This window comes from Chrysoperla carnea, chromosome 4 (assembly GCF_905475395.1).
Source record: "Chrysoperla carnea chromosome 4, inChrCarn1.1, whole genome shotgun sequence".
In the NCBI taxonomy this organism is placed as follows: Eukaryota; Metazoa; Arthropoda; class Insecta; order Neuroptera; family Chrysopidae; genus Chrysoperla; species Chrysoperla carnea.
The window spans coordinates 7,081,590-7,097,954 of record NC_058340.1 but is presented as its reverse complement, the minus strand read 5'-3'; the positions used below and the strand labels follow the sequence as shown (position 1 = coordinate 7,097,954).

The 16,365-nt window shown below is 28.7% G+C and overlaps 1 protein-coding gene across 2 annotated transcripts in view; it reads left to right on the top strand.

The window, feature by feature from the left end:
• The window catches only part of LOC123297365, a 40,022-nt gene extending 24,208 nt beyond the window's left edge, over positions 1-15,814 (top strand). For both annotated transcript variants that reach the window (XM_044878995.1, XM_044878996.1), the window contains 6 exons: positions 1,507-1,583; positions 2,159-2,279; positions 3,043-3,156; positions 10,282-10,743; positions 13,525-14,428; positions 15,771-15,814. In XM_044878995.1, the coding sequence (XP_044734930.1) occupies positions 1,507-1,583; positions 2,159-2,279; positions 3,043-3,156; positions 10,282-10,743; positions 13,525-14,415 (1,665 nt within the window). In that variant the 3' untranslated portion in view covers positions 14,416-14,428; positions 15,771-15,814. The remainder of the gene's footprint in view (positions 1-1,506; positions 1,584-2,158; positions 2,280-3,042; positions 3,157-10,281; positions 10,744-13,524; positions 14,429-15,770) is intronic.
• Positions 15,815-16,365: the final 551 nt, after the last annotated feature.

The window sequence follows — 16,365 nt, the reverse complement described above, 5'->3', positions numbered from 1 at the left end:
ATTTTATTATAAGACTCGATAAAATCTATCATTGAGCATGCAGGATTTTTTTTAGATTTCTTATCATATTTTAAACAAAAAAGGTGTCTTGCATCTGCGTAAGGTATCTAAGTTTTGGTTATTTTTGAATGATTGTGTCTTAAAAAAATGATATATCTTTTGGTGCGCAGTATTAATACGTAATTCGATTCATAAACGTAAATGATGTCATATGACATGATTAATTGTATCATATTGCCAGGGAAATTAGCCGGAAATATTTATGATTTTGTGATTATTTTTTAATAAGAGATGAGATAATACAAACTAAAGCAGCATTTAATACGCTCACTGAACCAAATCCTTTGATATTGTTCTGATCGAGAAAACATGAATCTCATTATAATTTTTATTCACTTAAGGATAGTTCAACTAAGGAGGTTCGCTAATTATTTTCAAAATAATACCGATGTTTTACCGATGATAAAAACTGAAAAGAAAAAAACAATAGTTTACATAACGACCATATTTCTCTGGACATGCCAAATGCATCTAAAGCAAACTTGTCGTCATTCAAAAGAATTTCGAATGCTTTTAATAGGAGTATGTTTTACGGGATAATTATTCTCATCCTTTCAACCCACGATATAGAGTGTCATCCACGATAAAAATATTTAGTCTTTCAAAGTGAATTTTCTGTGTTTGTAATAAAATAAAAAGGTTTTAAAATATATTAAAATTTAGGAGGATAAAAATTAATATACACTTGACACAATAATCATAACAGATGTATTTATTGATTATGTAGTGATTGAAATGATTAACTGTAACCGGTTTGACTTCGTTCATGACCATTGATCATTACTTCTGTTCAGTTATGGAAATTAGAAGGCCAATTATCTACTTAATAAATATTACGGATTGAAATTTTTCTTTCTATTATTACAACATCTATTTTTATACAATACTTACTTATTAGGTATCTGCACAGATAGATATTTTTAACATTTTATTTCTAAGTATCCAAATTTTTGTTTAAATTCTTCAACTTTAGACTCTTTTTATACTTATAGTAGCTTGATACCCGCCCGCTTCATTGGGCTTAAATGTAAAAACCACCGCTTTATAGCCTCCTTCTCTCTTTATCTCACTTATACCCCTTCCATAACAATTGAAGGGATTGTTTTACGCAGCTAAAAGACATGCACAGTTTTCAATTTTTAAATTGTAAAATAGTCATAATTGATTGAGTATATCAGAAAAACTGGCCATGATTTGTTTGACATTTACTGTTTTAAATTTTTACAATTTATGGTTTAAAATGATGATCATTCTGCTCCATCTGTGATCGTTATTTTGAACCATAAATTAAAGATTTCTGTAAATATTTAAGATAGTAAATGTCAGATTAAATTTAATTAAAAATAATTTTAAAATTTAGTACTTCTGGCACTAAATCTGCACCGAAGGAATGGCATGACTTTAAAATTTACAACTTTTTTAACTTTTTTTTGTTTTTGTTTATAGGTTAAATGGATGATGTACTGGATAGTATTTGCACTGTTCACATGTGCGGAAACTTTCACCGATGTATTTCTATGTTGGTTAGTACAAATAGAATTATTATTACAGTTAAAGTCGGCTATAATGACATCGCTTATGACGATAGTATACTATAATCCTCTAGATATCCGGTTTTGGGCATAACCAACTCCGTCACTCCTGTTCTATGTGAAGGATTCCAAAATTTTACGAATTTCTATCATCAAATAGTTTTATCAGTAATCATTATGCTACTATGGTCTCATTTGGTTACTTTTTCACTAAAACAATCCTTCTTCCAGGAAAAATGTTACCTTGCTCATCCAAAGAAAAGTTGGACGGCTGTCTTTTAATATGTATTTTTGTTATTGTCGGATTGTAGCACCTTATTCAACCCGTTTGTGTTCCAGCTTGTATTTTTTCTCGGATAAAAATTTTTTTCATTGAAAGAATTACCAAATAATCCGGAAGATATTTATTCCAGAGAGATAAAATGCAGATATTACTTCACCAACTTTGGCATGGTAGCGACAATAATGTTATTTAGACAATAATAATATGGTTCTTCAATGTCGTTATAACCGATTTTGCCTCTAATTTCAATGAAATTATTAATATTTTTTAATGTCTGTTTTAGGTTTCCATTTTATTATGAATTAAAAATCATTATAGTAATATGGCTGTTATCACCTGCTACCAAAGGTTCTAGTATTCTTTATAGAAAATTCGTTCATCCGCTATTAAGTCGACGAGAGCAGGTAAATTAAGTTTCCTAAGATTAGGGATGAATGCTTAGTTTTCGAAATAAAAATTATTGAAAAATTATAAATGCAATATTTGATTTTAAGAAAAATGTGTTGTTTTTTTTTCAATCTCTGCGGGAATTCGCTTAGCTAACGCAGCTCCTGTGCTACGAATTTTTTTTATCTATAAGTGTAGAATACATTATCTGATTAAAACATTATTAATTTTAATTTCTAAACGATAAATATCAGAAATAATATGTTATTATACATTTCACGTTGTTAGTTGAGAAAAGTAATGTTTATTATCGATGGCAATTTAAGGTTATAAAGATTTCCAATAATCGATAATATCAATTAAAGATAAAATCAGTATTGTTATATTGGTAGATAAGTGTAGTATTAAATCGAGTACCCATTCAATCTCTAACAACAATCTTTGTTATTTGCTCTACTAATTTATTATACTCTGTAACCGGGTGTGGATAAAAATGTACATATGATTGCCTATGTATCGACATAAGCTGTAGAGTGGAACAATGTGAAATTGTTGTGAGAAGTTAAATAGTCATTACCGTCAGGGTATGGGGACATCTATGATTCAAAAATTTCACACAGACCGATCTGTCGAATGTAATGGCGATTTTACTTATCATAACAATTTCAGATGATAATATTTTCTTGTTTTATCTCTTTTTATCCACTAAAAAAAATCTCGATTTTCTGCCAAACAAACATATTGTCATTTGAGGTGCTTTAATTTTGTTTTATTTTTTAGGAAATCGACGAATACATAAACAAAGCAAAAGAACAAGGTTATCACACAGTACTCCATTTAGGATCAAAAGGTGTGAATTATGCAACAACAGTTATTATGCAAACAGCTATCAAGGTATATTATATATGTACTTTTAATTAATTATTATTTATCGATTACATCTATTTTTATATCAAATTTTGAAAAATTATTAATATCGTAAAACCAGGCAAATTCATATTTTCAATACGGTCGGTTCACTTATTAGTCATAGAAGATCAACTATTGAAGTCTACATCAACCGGCATACTATGACTTTAGTATTTGCAATGCTACCTCCCTGACTATACTTATAAAATATATCATGATTATAATTAGTTATCACATTTTCCTTTATCTGTCATCTATCATTGAAAACAGTTTATCTACGGATATAACAAAAGTAAAACGAAGCCATCCGAATTTTGATTTTTTTCCCGACTTTACTGATCTTACGGGAAAAACTCTCACGGCTGTTAATAAATATATTTTTGCTTTATATTTTGAGCTTTGTAAAAAAAATTGTATTCACTATCAATCCTGTAAAGCATAAACTTTTGTGAAGGTAAAAAAATTTTCAAGTGGTAAAATAAGCGTGAGAAAATCTCTCTACGAACCGTTCAAAAGGGTTAAATGTCAATGTGACTTTTCGCTACCCGGTACAAATTTAAATTGAAAACATTTAAAAAGTCTATTATTTTTGATTTATAATTGCATTAATTGATTAAAGGCTGTTATTAATAATTTTTCAAAGTATGAATATAAAGAAACACATTCCACAATAAAAATCATTCCACATTTGCATTTGGGCAGTAAATTTTTTTTGCAATTTTTATGCAATATTTTTTTCTTTTGCTATTTGTTTTAAAATATTAATACAAGCACTACTTTTATTTTGGAAAGAAAACCAAAAAATTGATCCTATACATGGAACTATAGTTAATAAATTTACATGTTGATTCATAATTCATTGATATTAATTATATGACATAGTATATAATTATTGATTGATTATTTGGCTCTTAATCTTTAGATTTACGATCAATTCACCATACAACAAAAAGTAAATGGGTCTGGAAAAGGAAAGCATTAATATATTTACGTATATTGTATTTTATTTTTTTTGGATTAAATCAGTACCAAGGTGCGTACTTTTTACACCAGGCACACATTATACTTAAAATAATTGTTATTCGTATACAGAGTTTTGATTGATATCATTTATTATTTTTAAATTATGTTCGAATATCCGTACAGTTTTAGTTTTCATTATACCAATAAACAAAAATAGTAAAATTTATTTTTGAGCCTAAATAGGATGTAATTAATCATTTATTTCACGAAAAAACAATAAACAAATATAACTTTTTAACGAATATTTAATCTAATTCAGAAGTGAATTGTACAAGAGGTAACGTTGTGCAATATACTTCTGTGTTGTGACCATGTGCTGTTTGCTTCGGATCTCTGCTTTTATTAATCGGATTGACGCGAAAAAAAAAAGAATTATTTGTCTACCAGCCAATAATATTGGTAACTACAATCAAGCTTGCAGGTGACAACACATGTTTTGTATATACTATTATGATTATAGCACGTATAACAGAGACGAAGACAACTATACACACCTATCTTATCTGTCTCTCTCTACTGCAATCAAACCGCTTGGCTGCGATTTTGCAGCTCTATGGTTTATTGTCAAGAAAATGCCATTTTTTGAACAACTTGTTATTAAATTATGTTATTATTTAGAGTGCTTATTACTAAGAAAGTGTCCAGCATAGCTAGGAGTGCATCTCTTACCTGGAAAGCTCAACATTTGGATACAAATTTTGGCTGGGGCAAATCATAACTTTCAGCGTCCGAGTATCTTTGTGATATTTGGTTTGTTATAAACATGTTTCGCCATAGACAATAGAAAATTCTCTTGTAGAAGGCAATTCTTCAACGAAATTAAGTCCTTCATAATTTATTTCGTCACTGATGTTAATGTACGGTTTAGGGCATATAAAAATGGAATGAAATAACATCTTTCTTAAAAGCCGTTGATGTGTAAAGTTCATGCAAAAATAGCTGCAGTTTTGGAATTTATCCTCTAGAGACAAAATTAGTATGAATAATCATTTTTTATCATCGCAAAAATAACAGTAAAGCTCTGTCAATTAGAAAACTAAAATTAAAACTAACAAATTCTTACATAATTTAAAAAAATATAAGTTCAAATCTAAAGCTCTGTATATTGGTGATGGCCAACTAACTCATTTCAAAATTTAAACTTTTCATTTTCATATGTTGAACAAATAAATTTTTATTCTGTTAAGATTGTAAAAAAAAAGTGGCTCAACATGTGAATTTCATGCCTGTTTATAAATTTTCTTTTTTTTTTTAATTAACGCTTGCTTTTTTTGTTTATTTCTATATAACCGTGTACAGAACTTAAATATTCCCGCAAATACCCTTGCATCTAGTCAATCCGATTCAAATATCAATCATCGATTGAAGCAAGACGATGAAACTGATTTTGCACCGAAGCGTTCAATATCATATGAACAAATGGATACACAAGAATTATCGACAGATAATGATGATCCAGTTTTTATCGAAAACAATCCAGAAATCAAACAAACAAAAACTGTTAAAACGAGAAAAACCAAAACAAATATTGGAAAACGATCTTTACGTAACAGTAAAATCATTGAAGATAGTGATGATTAAAAAAATATTAATACTTGGAACTTCATATTTTATATAAGTGTTCAAATTTTATTTTATTTTGTTTCCTAGTTTTATAATTTTTTTTACCGCATAATAAAACTGAACACTCCAGAAAAACAAAATAATTTTTGAACATTATGATGTGTGGTATTTACAACGTCCATTTTCTTTTTTACTTTTTGTGAACTTTTTTTTCTATTTTATTTGAAATTTGATATTTGAAATATAATTAATTTATAATTTTTTCTACTTCGAATATTTTTCATTTTTTTTCTTTGTATAATTTATATTTAAGTCTTAATCTTATTTGCTCAAAAGGAAATCATTTCATTTTCCCAATGAAATTGATTAACATGCGCACAATGTCTAATACTTTTACACTTATTTGTGATATCTTAAAATGGCTTATTCGTAAAACATACAGAGAAATCGAAAAAACAAAAAATAGTTATGGATGGTAGAAATCTCCAAATTGAAAAATTTTTCTATTTTAAGTTATTTGAAATTAAAAAATAATTTTTTCCTGCGGAAAGTATTCATTTTAGCAATACAAAAATGAATTCTTTTGACCTTTTGCTGACTTTTATCCCATATTAATTTGTAAGGTTTATTTCAAATCAGCAGTTTAATGTGAAAAGTATCTTTGCACTGTCGACGAAATCGAATTATATATATGTCATTCAGATCCAGTCAATGTTTACCGAATTAATTATACCTGTTTGAAATGACACTTTTTTGCGGGCAGTATATTCAATTCAATAAGTATTAATCTGGTCAAATTAAACATAAATATCTGTAAAATACAACCCTCTCGAAATTTTTGATGTGAAAATTCCTTAGCAATTCGAGAGTTCCTCAATTAATTAGTAGTGACCAACAGTCATAAAATACGATTTTCACAAATATTACAGAAATGGCGTCGTAAAACGGTTGGTCACAGTAGAACGAGACAGGTAAAGTAGGCTCGTATAACTGCATTTGCCATTCTTATACGTCTAAAATTTCTATCTCTTTCTACCTCTCTCTCTCTGCGATCCAGAATTTACTTATTGCGTTTCTTATGTCTATACAGCTCTATGGTATTGTCACTATGATGATTAAAATGGAGATTACTTATCAAATACATTTTTTCTTTAAATACGTGGTTTTGATATAAAAAGTTTAGAAATTGATAAAATTCATAGAAAATCAATTTGATGAATTATAGTATCCATAAAATTATTTGTTTTGTTTTTAAAACTCTGTATGTAATCACCATTTATGCCATATTTCAAATTAATCATGTTTAGTCAATTTTTTGAATAATTAGTCATTGACTCCAGAAAACGATATGGGTTAAATTAAGTAGTGTGTGAATTTTTCTTTTTGTACTGAATAAATTATAAGTGTTTAGGTTTAGATGTCTAGAGAAACGAATTTATAAAAATCTAATCAAAATTCGATTTTGTTATGAGATAGTTTGAGTACGAGACATTTAAAGGATGTTCCACTTAATAATGCATAAGAATAGAGGGTATATTGTTTTTAAACTTTTTCTTGGTAAAAAATTTAAAAACTGTAATTTTTTAAATGGCCTAATTATGTGACATCATTGGTTAGTAAAAGGGTTAAAATTTGGTTGGTAATTGGTCAACAGATTTTTGCACCAATTAATTAAATCTTTAATCCAATCTAAAGCTCTTAGATGTTAATGCTCATATTTTAATGGCGGTCTTACTTGTCTGTAAAACTAAGCAGCAATGTTCGGCAAAATAAGCGGCAACGAAAAGCTTCACAAGCTACTACTTTCGATAAGAAAATCGCTAATTTATTCAAAGTAAAATGGCAAACCAAACTGTGGAAACTTTGTCTAATTAGCTCATGCTGGAAAAATGTAGTTAATTTGTGTAAAAACACCCATTAATTTCAGCAATTTTAGGGAATGGAATAATACAAGAAATTTCATGGTTGATAAAGTTTTTAATTCCTCCAGATTTCAGTTTTGCCAGACATTGGAGACAGAGGTTAAGTGGAATATACTTTAAGTGTTATTATCTAGGTAAAAATGTGAAATAATGAGTTGTGTAGGTGTTTTGTAATTCAAAGAATTTGTTTACTCGAATTGGTATTTGGTAACTTATTTCTCAAATAATTGTAACCAATGCAGTTAAGAAATTTCCATGCACACTCATAAGAATCAATAAGAGCCTAAAATTAAAAGGTGCGCATAGGTTACGTCTTAAATTAGATAATGGCGAAAAGTTCCATTTTGATCTAAAAATGTCTTGAACGCTAACATATCTGGTTTATTTTCAGTAAATATATTGGAAAAGATATGCATTTTTGCTGGTAAATTTTATTAAATGAATGCAAAAATATTGAAAAAACTATTTTTGGGAGAAATTGATCCAGCTATACTCTCTTTTATGATTTATGCAAAAATGTGAAGTTTTTCATTTTCCTTTAGATTTCTAAAATACCCAAGAAAAATTGAAACATTGTGACATAAATCATAATATTGTATGAAAATATCAAAATTGTTTAGTTCGGTCAATTTTAACCAAAAACATGTTTCGAACCAAAATTTCGGGGCTTTTTAATATTTTTTTTATTCATTAAAAATTCGAAAATGCTATTTTTCTAATATAGACAAGAATATAATGTTTTATCCGACATATAATATTTGGAACAAGAACAAATTTAAATTTTTCCATAATTTTAACCTTGGATACCTATCAAAATGCATAATTTGGGCGCAACTCTTAATAGTTAACTGATGTGTATAATATTAATTCAGTTGTTATCATTATGGCTTCCGAAATAATTATATATTATTAATCGTAAGCCAATGTTGCTGGAAAATGAATGCTAATTACATACCTCGGTTGCAGTTCCAATGTTAGAATGATTCGCTGGTGTCTTATCTCAATATAGATTTTTTGATTGGTTAACTACAAAACGAGCTATTAGCCATTATAGATTAAAATAACCCACTTTGTACAATTTTTTCATTGTGCATGGCTTTAGCAACTACCGACAAAACTGCAATTTGATTACGTCGGGTGGTGGAATAAATTTCCAATTTAAGTATCTGACAAACTGGATAACTTTATTTAAATAATAAACGCCAGAAATATTTCAAATTTCTGTGTTGTTTCCACAATTGACATCAATACAAGAAGTGCTACCGTTGTGGAAATTCGGTGTTCATTTTCCAATTGAAAGCTTAGTTACTCAATAGTTTCGTTTTATACGCCAAATACCGACTTAATTTTAGTCATTAGAACATTGTTTGTTATACTTATAATTAGGATGAAATTTTTTTATACCGATATTCTGACAATAAAATATTGAATATTTTGTATTTGAGGAATGTATCTGTTTGATAATATATAGTGAATACAAAATTTATAAACCCAAGAAATATATTTTTTTTTAATTTTCTGCATGGTTTTAATAATTTGATGCATGCAACTTCTATTAATTTTTCTTAAATCACAAATGTACATATTATAAACACACATTCACAATTTTTTTCAGGAATTTTAATTTTAAGAGCGAGAAAGGTTTATCAGGATGACCACAAACCGGAAAAAATATGAATTAATGTTTAATTTCATCTAAAAAAGTTTAGGTTAGATTAATTTTAAATGGGGTTAAACTGGCTGTCCTGATGGTAGGATACACTTAGACCACAGGGTCCGTTGTGGTACCGAAAAACGGTTGGCCCACCCCGGTCGGTACTCTATGAACCATTTGGAGCTGTGTCTTCATGGTCTTTATAATCTTGTAATTGTGGTCATCCTGTTCTATTATTTCTACCAGAAACGGAAATGAAGTAAATATTGAAGCTTGGATGATTGCTTCTGTATATATTTAAAAATTGTTTTTCCAAGGATGGTATAAATACGATTACCATTTTAAGTTTAAATGCACCTTAAATTTAAGAGGCTATCCTACTGCAACTCAATCAATTAAATTTTCAAATAGAAATAGAAAACTATTCACGCCAATGTTTTTTTCGCTTTTTTTGCCTGTAATTCGCCATTTGTTGAATTTATGGAAAATACTTTTCAAAGCAATTTGTCGGAAATAATACCGTGATTAGAAACCTCCCATTTACAAGTTCTATCATCAGATACAGGCATGAATTCCGCAGAATTAAATGAAAAATATAACTTTAAGAAAAAATCTTATTTTTAAGATTTTTGAAGGTGACAGATGTAGTTGGGATAATCGTCCTACTAATTTTCTTTTGCTATTTTACACATTTCTGCTACTTAATTGCCAAACATTGTACATATTTACCATACAGCAAATATAATTTCGAAAGATTTATACTTCGAAGACTTGACTTGTTTTAAACAATGTAAAAAACTTTCCTTTTTAAAATTACAGTAAGATAACCTCTTAATTAGATTAAATTAAAATTAATTCGAAGATTTTTTGAAAATAACAAAAAAATTATAATTAACAACCAAAAATATAATTGTCATGTTTTAAATATTTGAAGAAATTTTATTTCAGGGTGGCGGAGGAATAGTAAATCAACTTAAAAAAAGTTATAGTTTAAGCGATTTAACGGAGAACGAAGTAAATCGTAATACAGAAACAAATCAAGGAGAAACTGAGGAAACCGATGGCGTAATAATTACAGACCCAAGATTATTACGCTCGGCACGTACACGAGCTTACAGTCCAAAACGTTCTTCGTCCGGTCCAAATCGTGTTGACATGTATTTCCCAGAAGTAGATGTAGACGTACGACAAACCCCACCACGAGATCCTCACATAAGTCATATCCGTTCAAGTGATGATATTAGTTCTGGTTATTCCAGTGCCGAATACGTTGGACAGACAACAAAAACTGAAGCTATTATACGTGAAGGGGCATTAATTAGGACAGCATCCGTTGGTGGAAGTACACGATCTAGAACAAAGACAGTTAAAAGCTCACTAGTTGTAGCAAAAAAGGCTGCTCCAACTGAGGTCAGTATATAAATTCTTTTTAATGAAACAATCTAGCGAACAAAATATTATTTTTGGTTATATCTTCAGATGAGCATTTATACAAGATGGGGAAAGTGCAAATTTTACGTCAGTAGTCAGGGACCTTTTCGACAAAATACGTATTTAGTGCCTTTGTTAGCAAAGTATGTTCGAAATTCTTTTAATGCACTGGAACATGATTAGTATCAAAAGACCAGTTTCTTAATAGTTAAAATTATAATGCGATATCAGATACATATTTAATGTAGTGCAGGCGAATTTGTTATTGAAGGAAACTCCTGAATATGTACTTTTTATAATACAATGAATAACCCGGGAAAAAATGTCGAAAGTGGAAAAGTGGGGTAACAGACCGGTTTTAATGAGGCTTTTTTTAACGTGTTTATAAGATCCCAAGAAATATTTAGCCTACTTAACCTAGTCATAAGGGGGCACAATGTCCCAGCGGGGCGCATATGTAGTAAAAAATTTTTTGTAATGCTTATTTTGGCTTAAAATTGCCACTTAGTAGGTCTTTCTGGTCGTTGAATACGAATCCGATGTCAGATTTCACCAATTACGCCACGTATTCCAAAAATCGTACCTTTTTCTTAACCGAAATTGCACTTTTTGGCATAAAAACGGAAAACTAAGTATTTATCGTCCAAACTCAATAACTAGTAGGTATTTTTGGTCGCTGATAACGAATCTGATGTCAGATTTACGGATTCTGTCACGTATTCCGAAAATCGTACCATTTTTGGCCAAGAATTTCAATTTTTGGCACAAAAACGGCAAACTAAGTATTTATCGTCAAAGTAAGTTTAAAATATTGGATTTCATGTGTCCTACCACTTCTATAAATTTGTGAGAATTTGAAATGCTCTATATATACGCCGGCTCCAAATTTGATTCAACTAATTCAATTAATTCAAAGTAAATGAATAAAATTATTTCCAGGAAAATGGCTATACATTTAATGAAGTTAACATTACAGAATCAAATGTAGTTATTGTTAATCAAATTCGAAATAATTATTATATCGTGAATTTTATTTTCCATATTTTTAAACCATTTTTGATATGGAAAACATTGTTTAAACCAAGAAGAGTTAAGAATTTTCATTTAAAACTAAAACATTGTTAAAAATATTATATTTTTAAATATAAATATTTATTGATTGCATGCGTTTTACTAATTTTTATTTTACAGCCTACTTATAAATTAGATAATAAAGGAAAGTTTATTCATTAAACTTCCCAGGATAATTCAACAAGATCATAAATTATATACACTTTGACGCTTAATTATAAAACTAAGAGTACAAATGAAAATATATCTCGGAAAACATAAACTTAGAAATTCATTTTGAGATTTTCGTTTAGTAATTGATGTGATCCAAAATTGAATCTTCATTAATGAAATATTTGACTATATTTAAATCCGACATTGAAATAGTTTTTCGACTACACATTGTAGGGTTTCGCTTGACTTTTAAGTAAAATATTGTGCTTTTTTTTAAATTCTTATACGGCTTTAAAACAACTAGGTCCGTAAATAGAATTTGAAAACCTATACATAAGTAGTCTAACACCCGAAGCCTAGGTACAGAGACTATTTTTTCTAAAAAGTGGAATTGGGATACAGAGCTTACGTCCAATTTTCTAATATAGTTAAGTCCAAGTTATCTTAGTGGTTTTCCACCAAATTTGAAGCACGTTTTCTTGTATTTTACATGAACCTTATTAAACCAAACAAGTGCCATTTTTCTGGTAAAACCAGCATGCATTCATTGTACATTGAATACAAAAACAAGCCCTATAATTGGATATCACTTGAATTAACAGTGAAAAATTTAACGAATTTCTTCATGCGATCCGCTACTAAAACAAAACGAAATCGAACCATTTTTGAGGAGATTGGTTTTAAGATGGTGAATTTTTTTTTTCTTTTTGCATATTATTGTCACATGCGAAATAAATAAAAGAAGCAGCAATCAACAACATTAAAGCAAGTGGTCAAAACTTAAAAATTGTTGATCCAAACTTTTATATATAATTATGTACTCGTTATATATAATTGTGTACTCGTTATGAAAAGTCGTTACAAAATTTTTCCTTGGCGTAATATATTTTTATAAAAAAAAACCCAAATTTTAATCATTAAGAACGTAATAAAATTGCACTTAAGATTTTAAGAAATCAGCACCATGCTGAACTTTGTAAAGATTCTTATTTTATGTTCTGAAATATTTTTCAAAGATTCTTTTTATTGCCATATATTTTCTTCTAAATATTTACAAGAATACTATATTTCTCCTTCTTTCATCTCTTATAAACCATAGATCCACATGATGGAGTGTAGAGCTAAGAAGAATCATCTCTGTATATAAAAAGTGTCTACGAAAAGCAAAAAACTGGTGGCACTACTGTAGCAAAAGTGTAAGTTTAAAAAAAATTAATAAGATCAAGATCTAAACAAGTTGTTAGAGAAGGGTAGAGAAGTTCCTATCAAACACAAACTAATAAGAATAAAATTCTAAATTAACATTTTAAATCAACACCTTTTGCTACAAAAGCGCCATTCTGGTCAATTTTAGAACTGTTATTTTGGACACATTTTTACTTTGTCCCCTTTTTAAAATTGTCCTCCTTACTTCTACCCTCCATAGTCCACATCAAAGGATCTTTTCACGATATGATACAGCAATTGTTTATTTTTAATTTTTTGAATGGGATAGCTAAAATTGATTATCCTGATAAAGTTTATTTTATTTTTAAGGAATACTCACAAGATGATATAATTCCTATTGATTCCACCACATTAATTTATCTTTTACGCCAAGCAAACCTTCTCCCTCTAATAAATACAGCAAAAGTAGACATTAACGAAGAAAATGTATTTTTTAATTGTGAAAATGAATCGGATTCAAGTGATGTATCAAATAAAGATGAAAGCACTAGTCAAGAGTACGATGATGCTGTAGATTTCAATGAACCGAATGAAAATGATATAAGTAAAGTCAAATCGGAACCAGAAACATCTAGTAGCATCCCCACCAAACAGGATAATATCGAAGTGAGTGATCAAAACATTAAAACCAATAATGAAAGATCTGGCCGATATAAAAAACATACAGCACCGCCACCACCAATGTCAAAAATATCCCAAGAAAATTTAGAAAAAAATGATGCATTAAATGCAATAAAAGCAACCTTAACTCTCAAACAAGGATTATTAAAAACAATCGATTCGAAAATAAATACACAAAGAAAACATGTTTTCGTATCTTTACCAAAAATTAGTAAATCTGATGAAAAACCAACATCAAATCGTAAGGAAAATTTCTTGTTAAAATTACACAAGAAATTACCATTTTGGTCGTTAAAGAATAAAAACGTAACAAATGTACAAAGTAGTTCGCTTGTAAATATCGATCAATTACAATTAAATATTGATAAGATTTCTAAACGATCATCATGGCATGAAATGGCCGGTTCGTTAAATGAATTTCCAAATAATTCAAATAATAATAGTCCTACATTACGACAATCAAGATCACATCAAGATATTCGATTAAATAATGAGACTGGAAGTGATTTGTTTATACGAAACATGTCTGAGTCTCCATCACAACGTCGTAAAAATATTCCAAAACATGATAGCAAATAATTATTGAATCTGAGTAAGCATTTCGATTTGTGGGCTGATGTGAATTTGGTATGACTAAATAGAAAGTTTGTGAGGTATTTCATGGACTAATGTTCATTTTATTGAACACAATCATTGCTTCATGTTTGATAAGAAGCATACTAAAATCATTCATATGTTTGAACATTAACTCTTTTGCATTACTTCGCTTAGATTTATTTATACTTGAAAAAAGTATTCTAGTTTACAATGGTTATTAAAATTAAGTTAAAATTTTAAAATTCCAGAGCAGAATCACAATAATTTGGGAAAATTACAAAAGTTTTAACTGCCCCTTTAATAATGAATTCGTATCAACCTTGACAATCTGAACAATAAGTGAAGGATAAAAAATATTGATATTATTTTAAGTTTTATGAAGAGTTGCTTTACAGAAATAGATTCTTCTTAAATAATGAGATTGAGATATTATTCTAACTAATGCTTGCTGCTTTATTTGCATGCGGGAAAGCAGACTGCAAAAAATATGTTTACTCTTTACATAATCGCCTTGATTGACCCACCAACATCGCAGAAATCAAAAGACACAAAATTGACCTTTTAACGAATTTCGTGTATTTAAAAAAATGATTCTTCTTTAATGCGTCAAAAAATTGTTCAAGTGAGGAATAAATATCGAATATCTTCATTCATATTGAGATGTTTGCTTGATTTTGGGTATTTTATTGCTTGGCAGTTTTTAACAACTTTCCGAAACAAATACAAATCGATATTATACCCTGTATACCGTTTGTAAGCTATCTCGTTAACCATATAAAATATATGAATATAAGAAGAGTTTTTATGGACATTCTTATGTATAAAACAAAGAGGGGATGTGTACTCATTTCCGGCTGCCCGTCTGTAATTATGATAACTCAAAAACGAAAACAGATATCAAGAAGAAATTTTTATAGCGTGCTAAGGACGTAAAAATTGAAACTTAGCTCGTAAATTAGTAATATAGGTCAATTGGGTCTTGGGTTCATAGGATTCAGGAAAAGTTTTGAGAATTTCTCTCATCACGATAGTAAGCAAAAACTCTTGCTAGAAACGCAATTTTATTTCGATAGTGATAAACGAAATTAGATCAAAATACGGAAAGGCTAATCTTTATCGAGTAATTTCAAAAGATACCTGAAGCAAACAACTATTGATTTAATCTTCACTTTTTGTTCAACGTAATATTATTGATCTAAAAAATTATTCATCAAATCGTAGCGTTTTAGAATTTTATAGTTTATTAAAAATTGCACGGTTTGATTTTTTCTCTTGTACAATTTAATTTATTTAAAAAATGAAATACCAACTAAATTAAATATATTTTATATTTACAGGTGTCCAATTTTGCAACAATACCGCGAAGTAAGAAGACTAGCAAGAAAAAAACCCTATGAAATTCAATTGCTGCTGATACTATTGAAGAAATGTAACTGCACAAAGAAGAGAATTGAAAAAAAAATGCTTCAAGATTGATTAGACATTTTTTAATGGCATTAGCAGCATAATCTTTTTTTAAATTTATTTAAATGAATTTTAAATAGTAATTAATAACCAATAAACTTACTACACATAAAGATTATGATCTCGAAATATAATTATCGACATTACAGTTTTATTGATGTTGAAATTAAGGCTATCTTAAGTGTTAAAATCCCTCTTATATTTGATGCCCACAGTCATCCAACCAAACTCTTGGTTTATTTCTTTCAGCTTAAATAAGTTCAAGGTAATCACATTACAATGAGACACGATATAGTTATATCAATTAATAAAGAAAAAAATGTTAAAATTTTGACCATTTTTGAATAGGACTGAGCTTTAGATTTTAATATCGACCATTTCTTTTTTAAATTATGATGAAATTATCATTCATCATATAGAAAGCAATCTTATCTGCGATAGACCCCAAATTTGGTATAGGTAATCTAT